This window comes from Aquarana catesbeiana, linkage group LG05, assembly GCF_042186555.1.
Source record: "Aquarana catesbeiana isolate 2022-GZ linkage group LG05, ASM4218655v1, whole genome shotgun sequence".
NCBI lineage: Eukaryota > Metazoa > Chordata > Amphibia > Anura > Ranidae > Aquarana > Aquarana catesbeiana.
Window position 1 is genome coordinate 46584270 of NC_133328.1, and position 14376 is coordinate 46598645.

Below are 14376 nucleotides of genomic sequence, written 5' to 3' on the forward strand. Positions count from 1 at the left end.
ATAGCTTGGGGTGTCTACTTTCCAAAATGGGGTCATTTGGGGGGGGGTTGTGCCACCTGGGCATTCCATGGCCTCCGAAACTGTGATAGGCAGTGAAGAGTGAAATCAAAATGTTACACCCTTAGAAATCCTGAAGGCGGTGATTGGTTTTCGGGGTCCCATACGCGGCTAGGCTCCCAAAAAGTCCCACACATGTGGTATCCCCGTACTCAGGAGAAGTAGCTGAATATATTTTGGGGTGCAATTCCACATAGGCCCATGGCCTGTGTGAGCAATATATCATTTAGTGACAACTTTTTGTAAATATTTTTTTTTTTTTTTTTTTTGTCATTATTCAATCACTTGGGACAAAAAAATAAATATTCAATGGGTTCAACATGCCTATCAGCAATTTCCTTGGGGTGTCTACTTTCCAAAATGGGGTCTTTTGGGGGGGTTTTGTACTGCCCTGCCATTTTAGCACCTCAAGAAATGACATAGGCAGTCATAAACTAAAAGCTGTGTAAATTCCAGAAAATGTACCCTAGTTTGTAGACGCTATAACTTTTGCGCAAACCAATAAATATACGCTTATTGACATTTTTTTTACCAAAGACATGTGGCCGAATACATTTTGGCCTAAATGTATGACTAAAATTGAGTTTATTGGATTTTTTTTATAACAAAAAGTAGAAAATATCATTTTTTTTCAAAATTTTCGGTCTTTTTCCGTTTATAGCGCAAAAAATAAAAACTGCAGAAGTGATCAAATACCATCAAAAGAAAGCTCTATTTGTGGGAAGAAAAGGACGCAAATTTCGTTTGGGTACAGCATTGCATAACCGCGCAATTAGCAGTTAAAGCGACGCAGTGCCAAATTGGAAAAAGACCACTGGTCCTTAGGCAGCATAATGGTCCGGGGCTCAAGTGGTTAAAGTGAAACAATAAAAGTGAAATATTCCTTTAAATTTCGTACCTGGGGGTGTCTATTGTATGCCTGTAAAGTGGCGCATTTTTCCCGTGTTTAGAACAGTCTCTGCACAAAATGACGTTTCTAAAGGAAAAAAAGTCATTCAAAACTACTCGCGGCTGTAATGAATTGTCGAGTCTCGGCAATACAGATAAAAGTCATTGAAAAAAACGGCATGGGTTCCCCCCCCCAGTCCATTACCAGGCCCTTTGGGTCTGGTATGAATATTAAGGGGAACCCCGAACCAAAATTTAAAAAAGAAATTGCGTGGGGGTCCCCCCAAATTTCAAACCAGGCCCTTCAGGTCTGATATGAATATTAAGGGGAACCCTGCACCAATTTTTTTTTTTTAAATGGCATAGGGGTCCCCGTAAAAAAACAATCCAAACCAGACCTGAACCAGGCCACAAAGGATTAACCCAATGCTGAAAACCAGAATAGAAGGAATCACTGCCATGGGGAATGACTCCACCTGAAAGATCACTGAGACTGAATGAGCAAGAGGCTGGAAAAATAAGTGGAGTCACATAACTGCCTGATAAGGAAGATTTCGACCAGCAACAAGAGGCAGCCAACAGAAAATAACACAGGGACAAATCAACAGGAAAACAGGTCCTCTGAGAAGATCTTTGACAAGAACAGGTCTTTAGTAGAAGTGTAGCCATTATATATGTGAACACCTAAATATTACACCCCCAACCCTTTGGATTCAGGGAAGGAATGTTCCATGATAAAAAAGTCAGTGGATTCCTCTAGAGAGGAGATATGCTGAGGGGTACCAATTATTACAAAGACACAGGGGATTTAGCAGTATCTATAGACATTCTCCTAAAATAAGTCAGGGATGGGATATAGCTCTAGAAGCTGAGTCCCCTCTTGGACAGGGGCCAAGAGCCCCAGCAAGAACTAGGAAAAAGCACTGCCTCTGGCAGTAGTAAAAAAATTATAGTGAAGGGCAACTGAAGGTAATGCTAAACCAAAGGGGTTAGCCTGTGGTCTAAAAGGGTTTGTCCTGAGCAGCAAAGGATGGGGAGAAGGGGCACAGTTTTTGATAACTACCCAAACACCTGCCCAGTAGGGATGAGCCGATCACCCCCCCCCGGTTTGGTTCAAGCCAGAACCTGCAAACAGACTGAAAATTTGCGTGAACGTTAGAATCCCATTGAAGTCTATGGGACTCAAACGTTCAAATTCAAAAGTGCTCATTTTAAAGGCTAATTTGCATGGTATTGTCCTAAAAAGGGTTTGGGGACCCGGGTCCTACCCCAGGGGACATGTATCAATGCAAAAAAAAGTTTTTTTAAACGGACGTTTTTTCGGGAGCAGTGATTTTAATTATGCTTAAAGTGAAAAAAAAGTGAAATATTCCTTTAAATATCGTACCTGGGGAGTGTCTATAGTATGCCTGTAAAGTGGCGCGTGGTACTCGTGCTTAGAACAGTCCCTGCACAAAATGACATTTTTAAAGGAATAAAAGTCATTTAAAACTGCTTGCGGCTTTAATGTAATGTCGGGTCCTGGCAATATGGATGAAAATCAGTGAGACAAACGGCATGTGTACCCCCCCCCCCCCAGTCCATTACCAAGCCCTTTGGGTCTTGTATGGATACTAAGAGGAACCCCGCACCCAAATTAAAAAAAGGAAAGGCGTGGGGCCCCCAGGCCCTATATACTCTGAACAGCAGTATACAGGCGGTGCAAACAGGACAGGGACTGTAGGTTTGTTGTTAAGTAGAATCTGTTTGTAATTTTGAACTGGTATATTTTTAAAGTGTAGCTCCAGCCAAAAAATCTATTTTAAGCTTTTTGGAAAACATAGGGAAGGGTTAGGTGTTGGTGTTGCCACAACACTGTAAGCCCTCACAGTTACTCTTGGTGGGCGCTGGAACGGGCCCTGCTGTGAAATATTAGATCAAGAATTGTAATTACATGTCCCTGTTGAACAGGGGCAGAAAAATTGGGCCTTAGGCACTGGTGCCACAACACTGCAACCCCTCACAGATACTCTAGTTGGAGCGCAGGAATGAGCCCTCCTGCAAAATATTGGATCAAAAATTGTAATTACACACCCCTGTTAAACAGGGGCTGAAAAATTGGGGCTTAGGCACTGGTGCCACAACACTGCAACCCCTCACAGATACTCTAGTTGGAGCGCAGGAACGAGCCCTGATGTAAAATATTGCATCAAAAATTGTAATTACATGCCCCTGTTAAACAGGGGCTGAAAAATTGGGCCTTAGGCACTGGTGCTGGTGCCACAACACTGCAACCCCTCACAAATACTCTAGCTGAGTGCAGCAACAAACCCTCCTTGCAAAATATTGCATCAAAAAATTGTAATTACACGCCCCTGTTAAACAGGGGCTGAAAAATTGGGCCTTAGCCACTGGTGGCGGCCCCCAGAACCAAAAATATTCTTACAAGCTATCAGCATGATCATTGAAGAGGAAGAGGATAGTCACTCAGCATAACAGGATAATCACTCAGCATCAGCATAGGCAGTCTTGAAGGGATCTGCCGTTTAAAAAAAAAACTATTAGATTACATCAGCATCAAGTGCTTGGTAGCTGGTGGTGATCCAAGACTGATTCATTTTTATGAAGGTCAGTCGATCGACCGAGTCGGTGGACAGGCGCACCCTGTGATCGGTTACAAAGCCTCCAGCAGCACTGAATGTGCGTTCCGAAAGAACGCTGGATGCAGGACAGGCCAGTAGCTCAATTGCATACTGTGCAAGCTCTGGCCAGTGATCCATCCTCAAGACCCAGTAACCCAGAGGATTTTTGGTGGGAAAGGTGTCCAAGTCAGATTTTGCCCCTAGGTATTCCTGCACCATGTAAAACAGACGCTGGCGATGGTTGCTGGAACCGATCATACCTTGGGGCTGCGGACTAAAAAATTGTCTAAACGCATCGGTCAGACGGCCACCTTCTCCACCACTCCTTCTTTGACTGACCGAAGCCTCAGCAACACGTTTTCCAGGAACAGGAGTTTGTAACCTTCCAGTCTCTGGGAACGCGTTGCACAGACCTTTCTGCAAGGCCTCCCGAAGATGTTTCATCCTCTGCTCCCTCTGCGATGGCAAGATAAGGTCCGCAACCTTACCCTTGTAACGTGGATCAAGGAGGGTTGCCAGCCAGTAACGATCCCTCTCCTTGATACCACGAATATGAGGATCCTTCCGCAGGCTTTGCAGGATCAGGGAGGCCATGCAGTGTAGGTCTGCTGAGGCATTCGGTCCGGAGTCCTCTGGGTCACTAAGGACGACATGATCCGCAGCCACCTCTTCCCAGCCACGTATAAGTCCATGGGTTTTTGGGACTGTATATGATCCCTTGAAGACTGCTGCTGATGCTGAGTGCCAGGCTCCACCTCCATGCTGACACAATCCTCCTCTTCCTCCTCCTCCTCGTCCTCTTCCTGTGTGATCGGCGGGCACGCAGGAACACTGTCTGGATAAAAGGGGCCTTGAGAGCTAAGGAAGTCCTCCTCTTCCTGCCTCTGTTCTGCCTCAAGTGCCCTGTCCATTATTCCACGCAGCGTGTGCTCCAACAGGTGGACAAGGGGGACAGTGCTCACCATCCTCGTGGCCTCCTCAAATGGTGACAGGACAGTGCATGCATCCCTGATCATAGCCCACTGGCATGGGGAAAAAAAACAAGCTCCCCTGACCCTGTCCTGGTGCCATAGTCGCACAGGTACTCATTGATGGCCCTCTGCTTCGTGTGCAGCCACTGCAGCATGGCCACCTGGTGGGCATGTCACAGAATAGGCGGTTCTTGGGCAGGTTAAATTCCTTTTGGAGGTCAGCCAGCCAAGCACTGGCATTATATGACCGGCGGAAATACACACAGACTTTCCTGGCCTGCCTCAGAACATCCTGTAAGCCCGGGTACCTGCCCAAGGACCACTGCACCACCAAGTTAAGGACGTGAGCCAAACAGGGCATATGGGTCAGTTGTCCCTGTCAGAGGGTGGAGAGGAGGTGGGTGCCATTGTCGCAAACCACCATTCCTGGCTCAACTACCTCCGAGCCTGCCCCTGCAGAGCTGATAGAATCTCTGCCCCAGTGTGGCTCCTGTCCCCCAAGCACACCAGCTCAAGCACCGCATGGCATCTTTTGGCCTGCGTACTTGCGTAGCCCCTTGAACGCCTACGGAGCACCGCTGGTTCCGAGGACAAAGTACAGGAAGAGGCCATGGAGGAAGAAGAAGAGGAGGGGGTGGAGGAGAGAGGTGTGTCAGAATCACCAGTAGTAGCATTTTGGAGGCGCGGTGGCGGAACAACCACCAACACTACTGCACCTTGTCCTGCATCCTTCCCAGCTGCCAGAAGAGTCACCCAATGCACCGTGAAAGATAGATAACGTCCCTGTCCATGCCTGCTGGACCATGAGTCAGGGGTAATATGCACCTTACCGCTGACCGCCTTGTCCAGCGAGGCCAAGACATTGCCGTCCACATGCCGGTAGAGAGCCGGAATCGCCTTCCATGAGAAAAAGTGGCGTTTGGGAACCTGCCACTGAGGAACCGCACATTCCACAAACTCAAGGAAGGGGGCAGAGTCTACCAACTGAAAAGGCAGCAGTTGAAGTGCTAGCAATTTAGCAAGGCTAGCATTCAACCGCTGGGCATGTGGATGGCTGGGAGCGAACTTCTTTCAGCGGTGCAGCAGCTGGGGCAGGGAAATTTGCCTCGTACAATCTGATGTCGGTGTAACGATAGCAGATTGCCCCCAAGTACTTGGCTGTGACACACCTAATTCTACACCTTCATTCCTCTCAGTGCAGGTCTCAGAGAGGACTGAAGGTATAGTGGGGTTGGCGATCCCAGCTGATGAGGAGCAAGGAGAGGTCCTGTTTGTTCTTTGGTGTGGGTCTTTTAGGTACGCTTGCCAATGAACTGCATGGCAAGTCAACATATGTCTGGTCAAGCATGTGGTGCCCAAGCGGATGATGTTTTGGCCACCCGAGATACGCTTGAGACATATGTTGAATATAGCAGCGGTGGGATCTGATGCAGCTAACTGACTCAACCTGCCTACTCTATCTAACTTAAATCAAGTGACAATGTCTCTCTGTCTATCTATCTCTCTCCGCTGCCGCATCACACTACACAAGGCCACCACGCAGGCGGCCTTATATAGTGTGGGGCGTGTACTAAACCCCCTGAGCCATAATTGGACAAAACCACCCTGGCTTTGGCCAATTACGGCTCTCTGTACACACAGCGCCAGCATCAGCCAGCAATGGGCCGTGACGCGCCACTCGAATTTGGCGCGAACGGCCCATATCGTTCACAATTCGACGAACGGTCAAACAGGCGATGTTCGAGTCGAACATGGGTTCGACTCGAACTCGAAGCTCATCCCTACTTCCCAGATATACAAATAGCTCCCTACTGTAGAAGTGGGGATGCACCTTCATGTTGAAGGCTTTTCAGAGGTGTTATCTCACCTCTGACTTTGAGCCCTACTGGTTGAGTGGGAGTGAGGCCCTGAAGGTCTACAAGCTATGACCATTCTAGTAAAAAAAGTCTCACACAGCCAATGTAAAAAAGGGCCCTGGGCTTTCTTCCTGCCACTTCTTAATAAGCCACACCTGTGCTCCACCATGTGTGACACACCAATGCACTCACCACAATAAATGTGACCTCTTGGTTAAGGCGATCATAAAGTACTTTATTGTAGACCAGGGTGAGCCTCTACTTGTTTTGCCGTCTTCAGGAAGCTTTCTGAAAACGCTATTATGGCGAAACATGTAGAGAAGGTACAAAACACGCCAGCTTTCGAGCACGTCTTATCCTGTTCTTTTTATTGTTTCTTTGTGTGAAATCCCTGGTGTTCCTGCTAGCCCCCTTGCTTTACTATTAAAAACTGACCACACTAATCAGGAGAGCACAGTGTGGTCAGTTCTCTAGCTATGCTGGGAACTCAGCCTTCTCTCCTCCAATGATCAGACTTGTCCTGACACCTTCTGCTCTGTTGCTTCTCCTCCCCCTAGCTCTTATGCAGCAAAGAACAGAGGGAATGTGATCACGTATAAAAAAAAGGGAAAACAGGTATTTATATATGTTTTTTTTTTGTATCAAACAAAAGTGTTTTCAATTTAATTTCTATTTTAAACTGAATGGGTGGTTTTACAAGGTGATCATTTGCAATAATTTTAAGATCAAAACACGTCTGAGCTCATCCCTAGTGGTAAACACTTCTGTTTGCAGCACTAGGGTCATTGGTGTGAGTTCCAACCATGACACAACTTAGACACTAATACTGCATGGAGTTTGCATATTTCTTGCTTATGTGGATTTCCCCCCTGATTCTAAAGACACACTAGTAGTTTCAATGGCTCCTGTCTATATTGGCCCTAGTATGTGTACAGTATATACTATATATACAGTATGTGAGGTAGGGACCTTGGATTGTAAGCTCCTTGAAGACTGGGACTAATGTGAATGTATGATATATGTGTGAAGAAGAGTAAAGAAACAAGCCATACCCTATGGGAAAAATATCATTGAGGTCTATTGAGGCTTGTTATATTTAAAGTATATCTAAACTCAACAACAAAAGTTTCATATACTGTATTGCATCTTACCAATTCTCAGATGTGGTGAGACTGCATTCATTTTCTTTTTTTAGGCTCTTTTTTCTACTTTTTATTGTCACCTGGCAATCCTGCTAGTACTTCCTATGCTAGGGTGGTGTTCCGTACAGATTAGGCGACCCACCAGATCTGGTAAAGGAAGTGACTTTCCATCACGGCCATCTTGGTACACCCCGCACTCGTCCGTAGTAGGCCTACAGTCAGAAGGCAGCAAGCGGACATCTTTTTTCACCCACCGGAGTCTTGCATTTTACATTTATTTTTACCAGTAAACTGAGATTCTATAGTGAAATACAATATATATATATATATATATGTATATATATACAGTATAAATCTGTCTGACTGTTTTGAGGTTGAATTTTAAAAGCAGCGGCAAGCCTGCTGAGCTCACAGGTTTGCTAATATGACAGAACACCGCTGCTTTTAAACTTTAACCTCAAAACAGTCAGATACTGTATTTCACTATAGAAGCTCAGTTTACTGGTAAAAATAAATTTGAAATGCAAGACTCCGGTGGGTGCAAAAAGATGTCCGTTTGCTGCCTTCTGACTGTAGGCTTACTGCGGACCAGTGCGGGGTGGGTGTACCAAGATGGCCGTGACAGAACTTCCATTACCAAATCTGACGGGTCTGCAATTCTGACAGAACAGGGGCAACACTCACTTACTGTACTGTAATTAGAGAGAAGCAGCATTGTTACCCTGGAATAGGAAGTGGACTACTGAACATCTCCCCTCACCTCCATAACATGTGGTAGAAATGTTCTATAGTCAGCAGAAATAAACTTGTTAGCGTTGATAACACTGAGTGAGATTTCAGTGGGGCACAGGTACCGGTAGTGTGCACAGGAAGCTAGGAGCTCATTAGATTTCTGACAGGATCAATGGGTATTTTTCTATACTTGAAAAGGCAAAACATTGGGAAATATGCATGTACTGCAGAAATGTACTAAATATATATTTTTTATTTTGTCCAGACATACACTTTAAATACTTACAAAAATAACAACACAGTATAAGTAGTGCATACAGCTATTTCAGTGAATTGACGCTTTTGTGTTTTTCTTCATTTCAAAAAGTTAAAATTGTGGCCTGTTCATCTCAAAAAGTGCTTAACAAAAATCTGCCGTAAAGTAGAAGTTCAGCCAAAAACTAACTAAAAACTAACGGTAAATCTACCGGCAGCCACATTCTAAGACTAATCTATCTAGCCCTGTAAAGAACAAAATCGCTATACATAACTTTTCGGCAGCCAATCCAGTCCCACGCTGAGCTGTCAGTGGAGGCTTTTCTGTGGAGGCGGGTGCAGAAGAGGCAGCCGACAACGAAAGCTCCATAGTAAGGCAATGGGCGTCGTCACTTCCCTGGCATTTCCTAGCCGTTGTTGGCTGTCTCCTGCACACAGTATCGGTCGATGGAGACCAGACCGAATCAGCTACAGAAAAGGTATGTATAGCAATTTTTGCTTTACAGTTCTAGATAGATTAGTCTTAGAATGTGTCTACCAGTAGATTTAGAGATAGTTCGGTTTTGGCTGAACTTCTGCACTGATGTAATACTGCTTTGTTATAGGTCTGTTTGATTTATGAGGCTCCTTTACTACTGTAACATTTGGCTGTTTGACTGCTCCACATTTTACAATTCTTGTTGACCTTCATTGGTATTATCTTTGTTTTTTATTAAACTGTATCGGCCCCACTGGTATGATTTCCTGCTTCTGCTGATCTATGACGTTGGCTCCGCTCATGTTGGACTGATTTGTATAGTAACCAGCGAGTGATAGGCACCTTTAAGTTGCAGGAGCTGTTGATGTGTTCCCAGTTCTACAACCTTCCCGTTCTGGATGACGGCTATTTTGTCTGCATTTTGAATGGTGGAAAGTCTGTGGGCGATCACTATACATGTGCGACCCTCTCGAGCTTTATCTAGAGCTTCTTGTACCACCTAGAAGGAAACAGAAACAGTTCTTAACTGTACTAGAAACACAGATGAGGTTAAAACCCTGGCAAGAGAACCTCCGATAGAAAGAAGTGCTTTGCAGATCTGAGATAATATTCTTTAAAAATAATACGTACATACACTATATTACCAAAAGTTTTGGGCCGCCTGCCTTTACACGCACATGAACTTTAATGGCATCCCAGTCTTATGCCCCGTACACACGGTCGGATTTTCCGATGGAAAATGTACGATCGGAGCGTGTTGTCGGAAATTCCGACCGTGTGTGGGCTCCATCGGACATTTTCCATCGGATTTTCCGACACACAAAGTTGGAGAGCAGGAGATAAAATTTTCCGACAACAAAATCCGTTGTCGGAAATTCCGATCGTGTGTACACAAATCCGACGGACAAAGTGCCACGCATGCTCAGAATAAATAAAGAGATGAAAGCTATTGGCCACTGCCCCGTTTATAGTCCCGACGTACGTGTTTTACGTCACCGCGTTTAGAACGATTGGATTTTCCGACAACTTTGTGTGACCGTGTGTATGCAAGACAAGTTTGAGCCAACATCCGTCGGAAAAAATCCTAGGATTTTGTTGTCGGAATGTCCGAACAAAGTCCGACCGTGTGTACAGGGCATTAGTCTGTAGGGTTCACTATTTCATTGGCCCACGCTTTGCAGCTATGACAGATTCAACTCTTCTGGGAAGGCTGTCCACAAGGTTTAGGAGTGTGTCTATGGGAATGTCTGACCATTCTTCCAGAAGCGCATTTGTGAGGTCAGGCACTGATGTTGGATGAGAAGGCCTGGCTCGCAGTCTCCGCTCTAACTTATCCCAAAGGTGTTCTATCGGGTTGAGATCAGTCAAGTTCCTCCACCCCAAACTCACTCATCCATGTCTTTATGGACCATGCTTTATGCACTGGTCCAAATCATTTCGTGGAGGGGGGATTATGATGTGGGGTTGTTTTTCAGGGGTTGGGTTAGCGCCTTAGTTCCAGTGAAGGGAACACTTAAGGCGTCAGCATACCAGGACATTTTTGACAATTTCATGCTCCCAACTTTGTGGGAACAGTTTGGGGGTAGCCCCTTCCTGTTCCAACATGACTGCGCACCAGTGCACAAAGCAAGGTCGATAAAGACATGTGTGGGGTGAAGGAACTTGACTGGCCCGCGCAGAGTCCTAACCTCAACGCGATAGAATGATGAATTTGAGAAGGGCACTGCGAGCCAGGTCTTCTTGTCCAACATCAGTGTCTGACCTCACAAATGCGCTTCTGGAAAAATGGCCAAACATTCCCATAGAAACACTCCTAAACCTTGTGGACAGCCTTCCCAGAAGAGTTGAAGCTGTTATAGCTGCAAAGGGTGGGCCAACTCAATATTAAACCCTACAGACTAAGATGTGGATGCCATTAAAGGTCATGTGCATGTAAAGGCAGGTGTCACAATACTTTTATATAGTGTATCTACTGCTTAATGGATTTGTAATCTGTTTTTCGTGAAATAATTTCATACTGTGTTTTTCTGCCTTCTTGTAACATCCTCTGTGAGTTTCAGAACTTGTCCTTTTCTCCCACACTTCCATTTGTTTGGAACTAGTGCTGCATGTTAATTACAACCATGTAGGCACACTACAAATCTCATAGTGTTTAGTCTGCCTTGTGAGCACACAAAAGAGGTTCTTACATACAGTAGGACCCCCATGAACAAGGATTTTGGAGATTTAGAGGACAGAGGGGTTGATTTACTAAAACTGGAAAGTGCAAAATTGGGCACAGCTCTGCATCAGTTTCTAACTTCTAATGCCGCGTACACACGATCGGACTTTACGGCATACTTGGTCCAGCGTACCGGATTTCGTCGGACAATTCGATCGTGTGTGGGCTCCAGCAGACTTTGTTTTATCAAAAGTTTGACAGACTTAGATTTGAAACAAGTTTCAAATCTATCCGGCGGACTCGAGTCCGGTCGAAAAGTCCGCTCGTCTGTATGCTAGTCCGACGGACAAAAACCGAGGCTAGGGCAGCTATTGGCTACTGGCTATGAACTTCCTTGTTTTAGTCTGGTCGTACGTCATCACGTACGAATCCGTCTGACTTTGGTTGATCGTGTGTAGGCAAGTCCGTTCATTCGGAAAGTCCGTTGTAAAGTCTGTCGAAAAGTCCGCCGGGCAAAGTATGCCGTAAAGTCCGGTCGTGTGTACGCGGCATAACAGCTTGTTCAATTTATGAAAGTTTTTCAACTTTGACAAAAAACCTGGAAGCTGATTCCTGAAAGCTAAACTTTTACAATAACCTTAACCTAAACTCTAATTTTATATTAATTCCATAAAATTATATATTTAACTTATCAGGCACTAAAAGGAGCAGCACTGACTCTACACATTGTTGTGCAGACATCTAGGAATTCCCAAATCTGAAAACCAAAACAAACTTACCAGTGGCGGCTGGTGGTTTTTTTAGGGGGAGCAGCAAACAACCACCCATCCCCCCCAAGTGGCACCCCCCACTGTTTGCCGGTCGGTCCAGCACTTACCCCATTGTACCGGGTTCAGGCAGCATGGTACACTGGCTCGGCTCTGAGTCCTCTCCTTCATGGTGGCTTCCAGCTCTTCCGCTCCTCCTCCTAGGCGTTCAATAGGATCACCTGTCCTTTTAGCCAGTTGGGTGACTGGTGTCAAAACCGCTTCATCATTGGCCGGGAGGAGGTTTAGTGTTACAACAGCGAATATTGATTTGCTGTTGTAACACACATGGGTGGGCTTGGAGCGCACTCTCTCTCCGAGCCCACCCTATATTGAACCCTATTAGAGCCTCTGGCTCTAATCAGTGCTTAAAAAAACAGCATTGGAAACCATGCACCGGTGTCCTGAAAAGGGGCCAGATGCAGGGATAGGGGAGGCGGCAATGTAAAATGTCTAAATTACTTTAACCAATTTAGTGGACAATGTAGACAACTATGGAGTTTGATATTGGTTATGTACATTAGGCAAACTGCCCTCATTTGCATGGCTGGTCTAATACATTACAGATCCTTTGGCCACTTTTGGGCTTGCCACTAGTAAACTAGTGGACATTTTTGGTAATGACAGGTACTTCCTCCAGAATGAATGAGAAAATTAAATTGTTTGACTAGAAAGGATTTTTCTTTTTTCTTATAGAAATTATTCACACCACTATGACCAATTTGTTAGGAGTTGGCCACTCTACACCTACTATATGACTTTTTTTTTATTCCTATCAAATAATTAGTTTTTGTCTGCCCAGTCATTTTCATTTCTATTTACCTTTTCACTCTCTGTGTCCAGGGCGGATGTAGCTTCATCCAGCAGTAGAACTTTTGGTTGCCGGATAAGGGCTCGGGCTATGGCGATCCTCTGCTTCTGACCTCCAGACAGTTGGGTGCCTTTATCTCCAACACGGGTGTTGTATTTCTGTCATAATGGAGAGATGTAGTTATCATTGAGTTAATAATAATAACAATAGTTTTTTTTTCTAATACATTATGAATGCCTCAACAGGACTGTATAAAAAATTGTAAAAAATAATATAAATTGTAGAAAAAAAAAAAAACATAGTAAAGCTTTGTTCACTTGTACAGTGTACGCCGGTGTGAGGCCACATTTATCTACACGGGAATGCACTGGTGTTCCATGCATCCCTGTGTAGGCAGTACCATTGATGTAATTTGAAATGCAGTGGGTGTGCAGATACAGCCGCTACTCCCAATTTGACATCTGTGGTATGGGGCCATGCATTTGCACCCACACATATGTCAGATTTGGAGCAGCAGCTGCATCCTAATTGACATCAATAAAACTGCCTGTAGAGGGATGCACAGAACACCTATGCATCCCTGTGTGGGTAAATGCGGCCCTCCATGGGCATACGCTTTACAACAGGTGGATATGTCAAAGCAACTTCCCTGTGCCATTCTGCATGTGGAGGAAACTGCTTCTGTACCATAGACTACTGCCTCCCTATACCTTGCCCTTCTGACCCCCCAGTACTGTGCCCTGCTGCCCCCCCCTGTACTTTGCCTTCCTGACCCAACAGGACTGTATCCTTCTGCACCCTTGTACTTTTCACTCCTGACCTCCAGTACTGTGCCCTGCTGCCCCCATGTACTTTGCCCTCCTGTCCCCCACAGCACTGTGCCCTGCTGCCCACCTGTAATTTGCCCTCCTGACCCCTCAGGACTGTGCCCTGCTGTGCCCTAGTACTTTCCACTCCTGGCCCCAGTACTGTTCCCTGCTGCCCCCTGTACTTTGCTCTCCTGACCCCCCAGAACTGTGTCCTCGTGCCCTAATAATTGGCAACTATGAGTGTTATGTAGTCTTAATACACACCTTCTCCTTGGGTGACAATGCTGCTCAGTACGGTTGTCACCGTAGGACAGGAGATATGTTAATGGCAAGATTACCAGGTCAAAATAAAGGAAAAAACTGTGTGAAAAAATAAAGCTAATGCAGCCCCCACATCTACGGACTGGTAAGTCGCAATACTATCAATTTTTGTTTTTGGGTTAAGATACACTTTAAATTGAACGTGACTGCACAATGTAGGTATTGTAGACTTACATCGGGTAGAGACTCTATGAAGCTCTGGATATTGGCCTCCTTGGCTGCCTGTTCAATCTCCTCTTGCTTCACCTTTCGGCTGTTGTCTCCATATGCAATGTTCTCTGCTATGCTGCAGTCAAACAGCATTGGCTCTTGGGATACAGTGCCCATTTGTGCCCGCAGCCACTGGATGTTCAAAGCCTTTACATCAGAACCATCTATGCACTGCAAGCGATACACAATAATAACTATTAGACAATAACCAACAAAGACACAACATAACTAGAGGTGATACAGTCGCCATATTAACAT

General features: G+C 45.3%; 1 protein-coding gene across 1 annotated transcript in view; it reads right to left on the minus strand.

Moving 5' to 3' along the window:
- Positions 1 to 8770: 8770 nt before the first annotated feature.
- Positions 8771 to 14376, minus strand: part of LOC141144224 (ATP-dependent translocase ABCB1-like) — a 78128-nt gene continuing 72522 nt past the window's right edge. Inside the window, exons 26-28 of the mRNA XM_073629682.1 lie at positions 14083 to 14289; positions 12790 to 12936; positions 8771 to 9499 (exon numbers count right to left, since the gene is read on the minus strand). Coding sequence (XP_073485783.1) covers positions 9299 to 9499; positions 12790 to 12936; positions 14083 to 14289 — 555 coding nt within the window. The 3' untranslated portion in view covers positions 8771 to 9298. The remainder of the gene's footprint in view (positions 9500 to 12789; positions 12937 to 14082; positions 14290 to 14376) is intronic.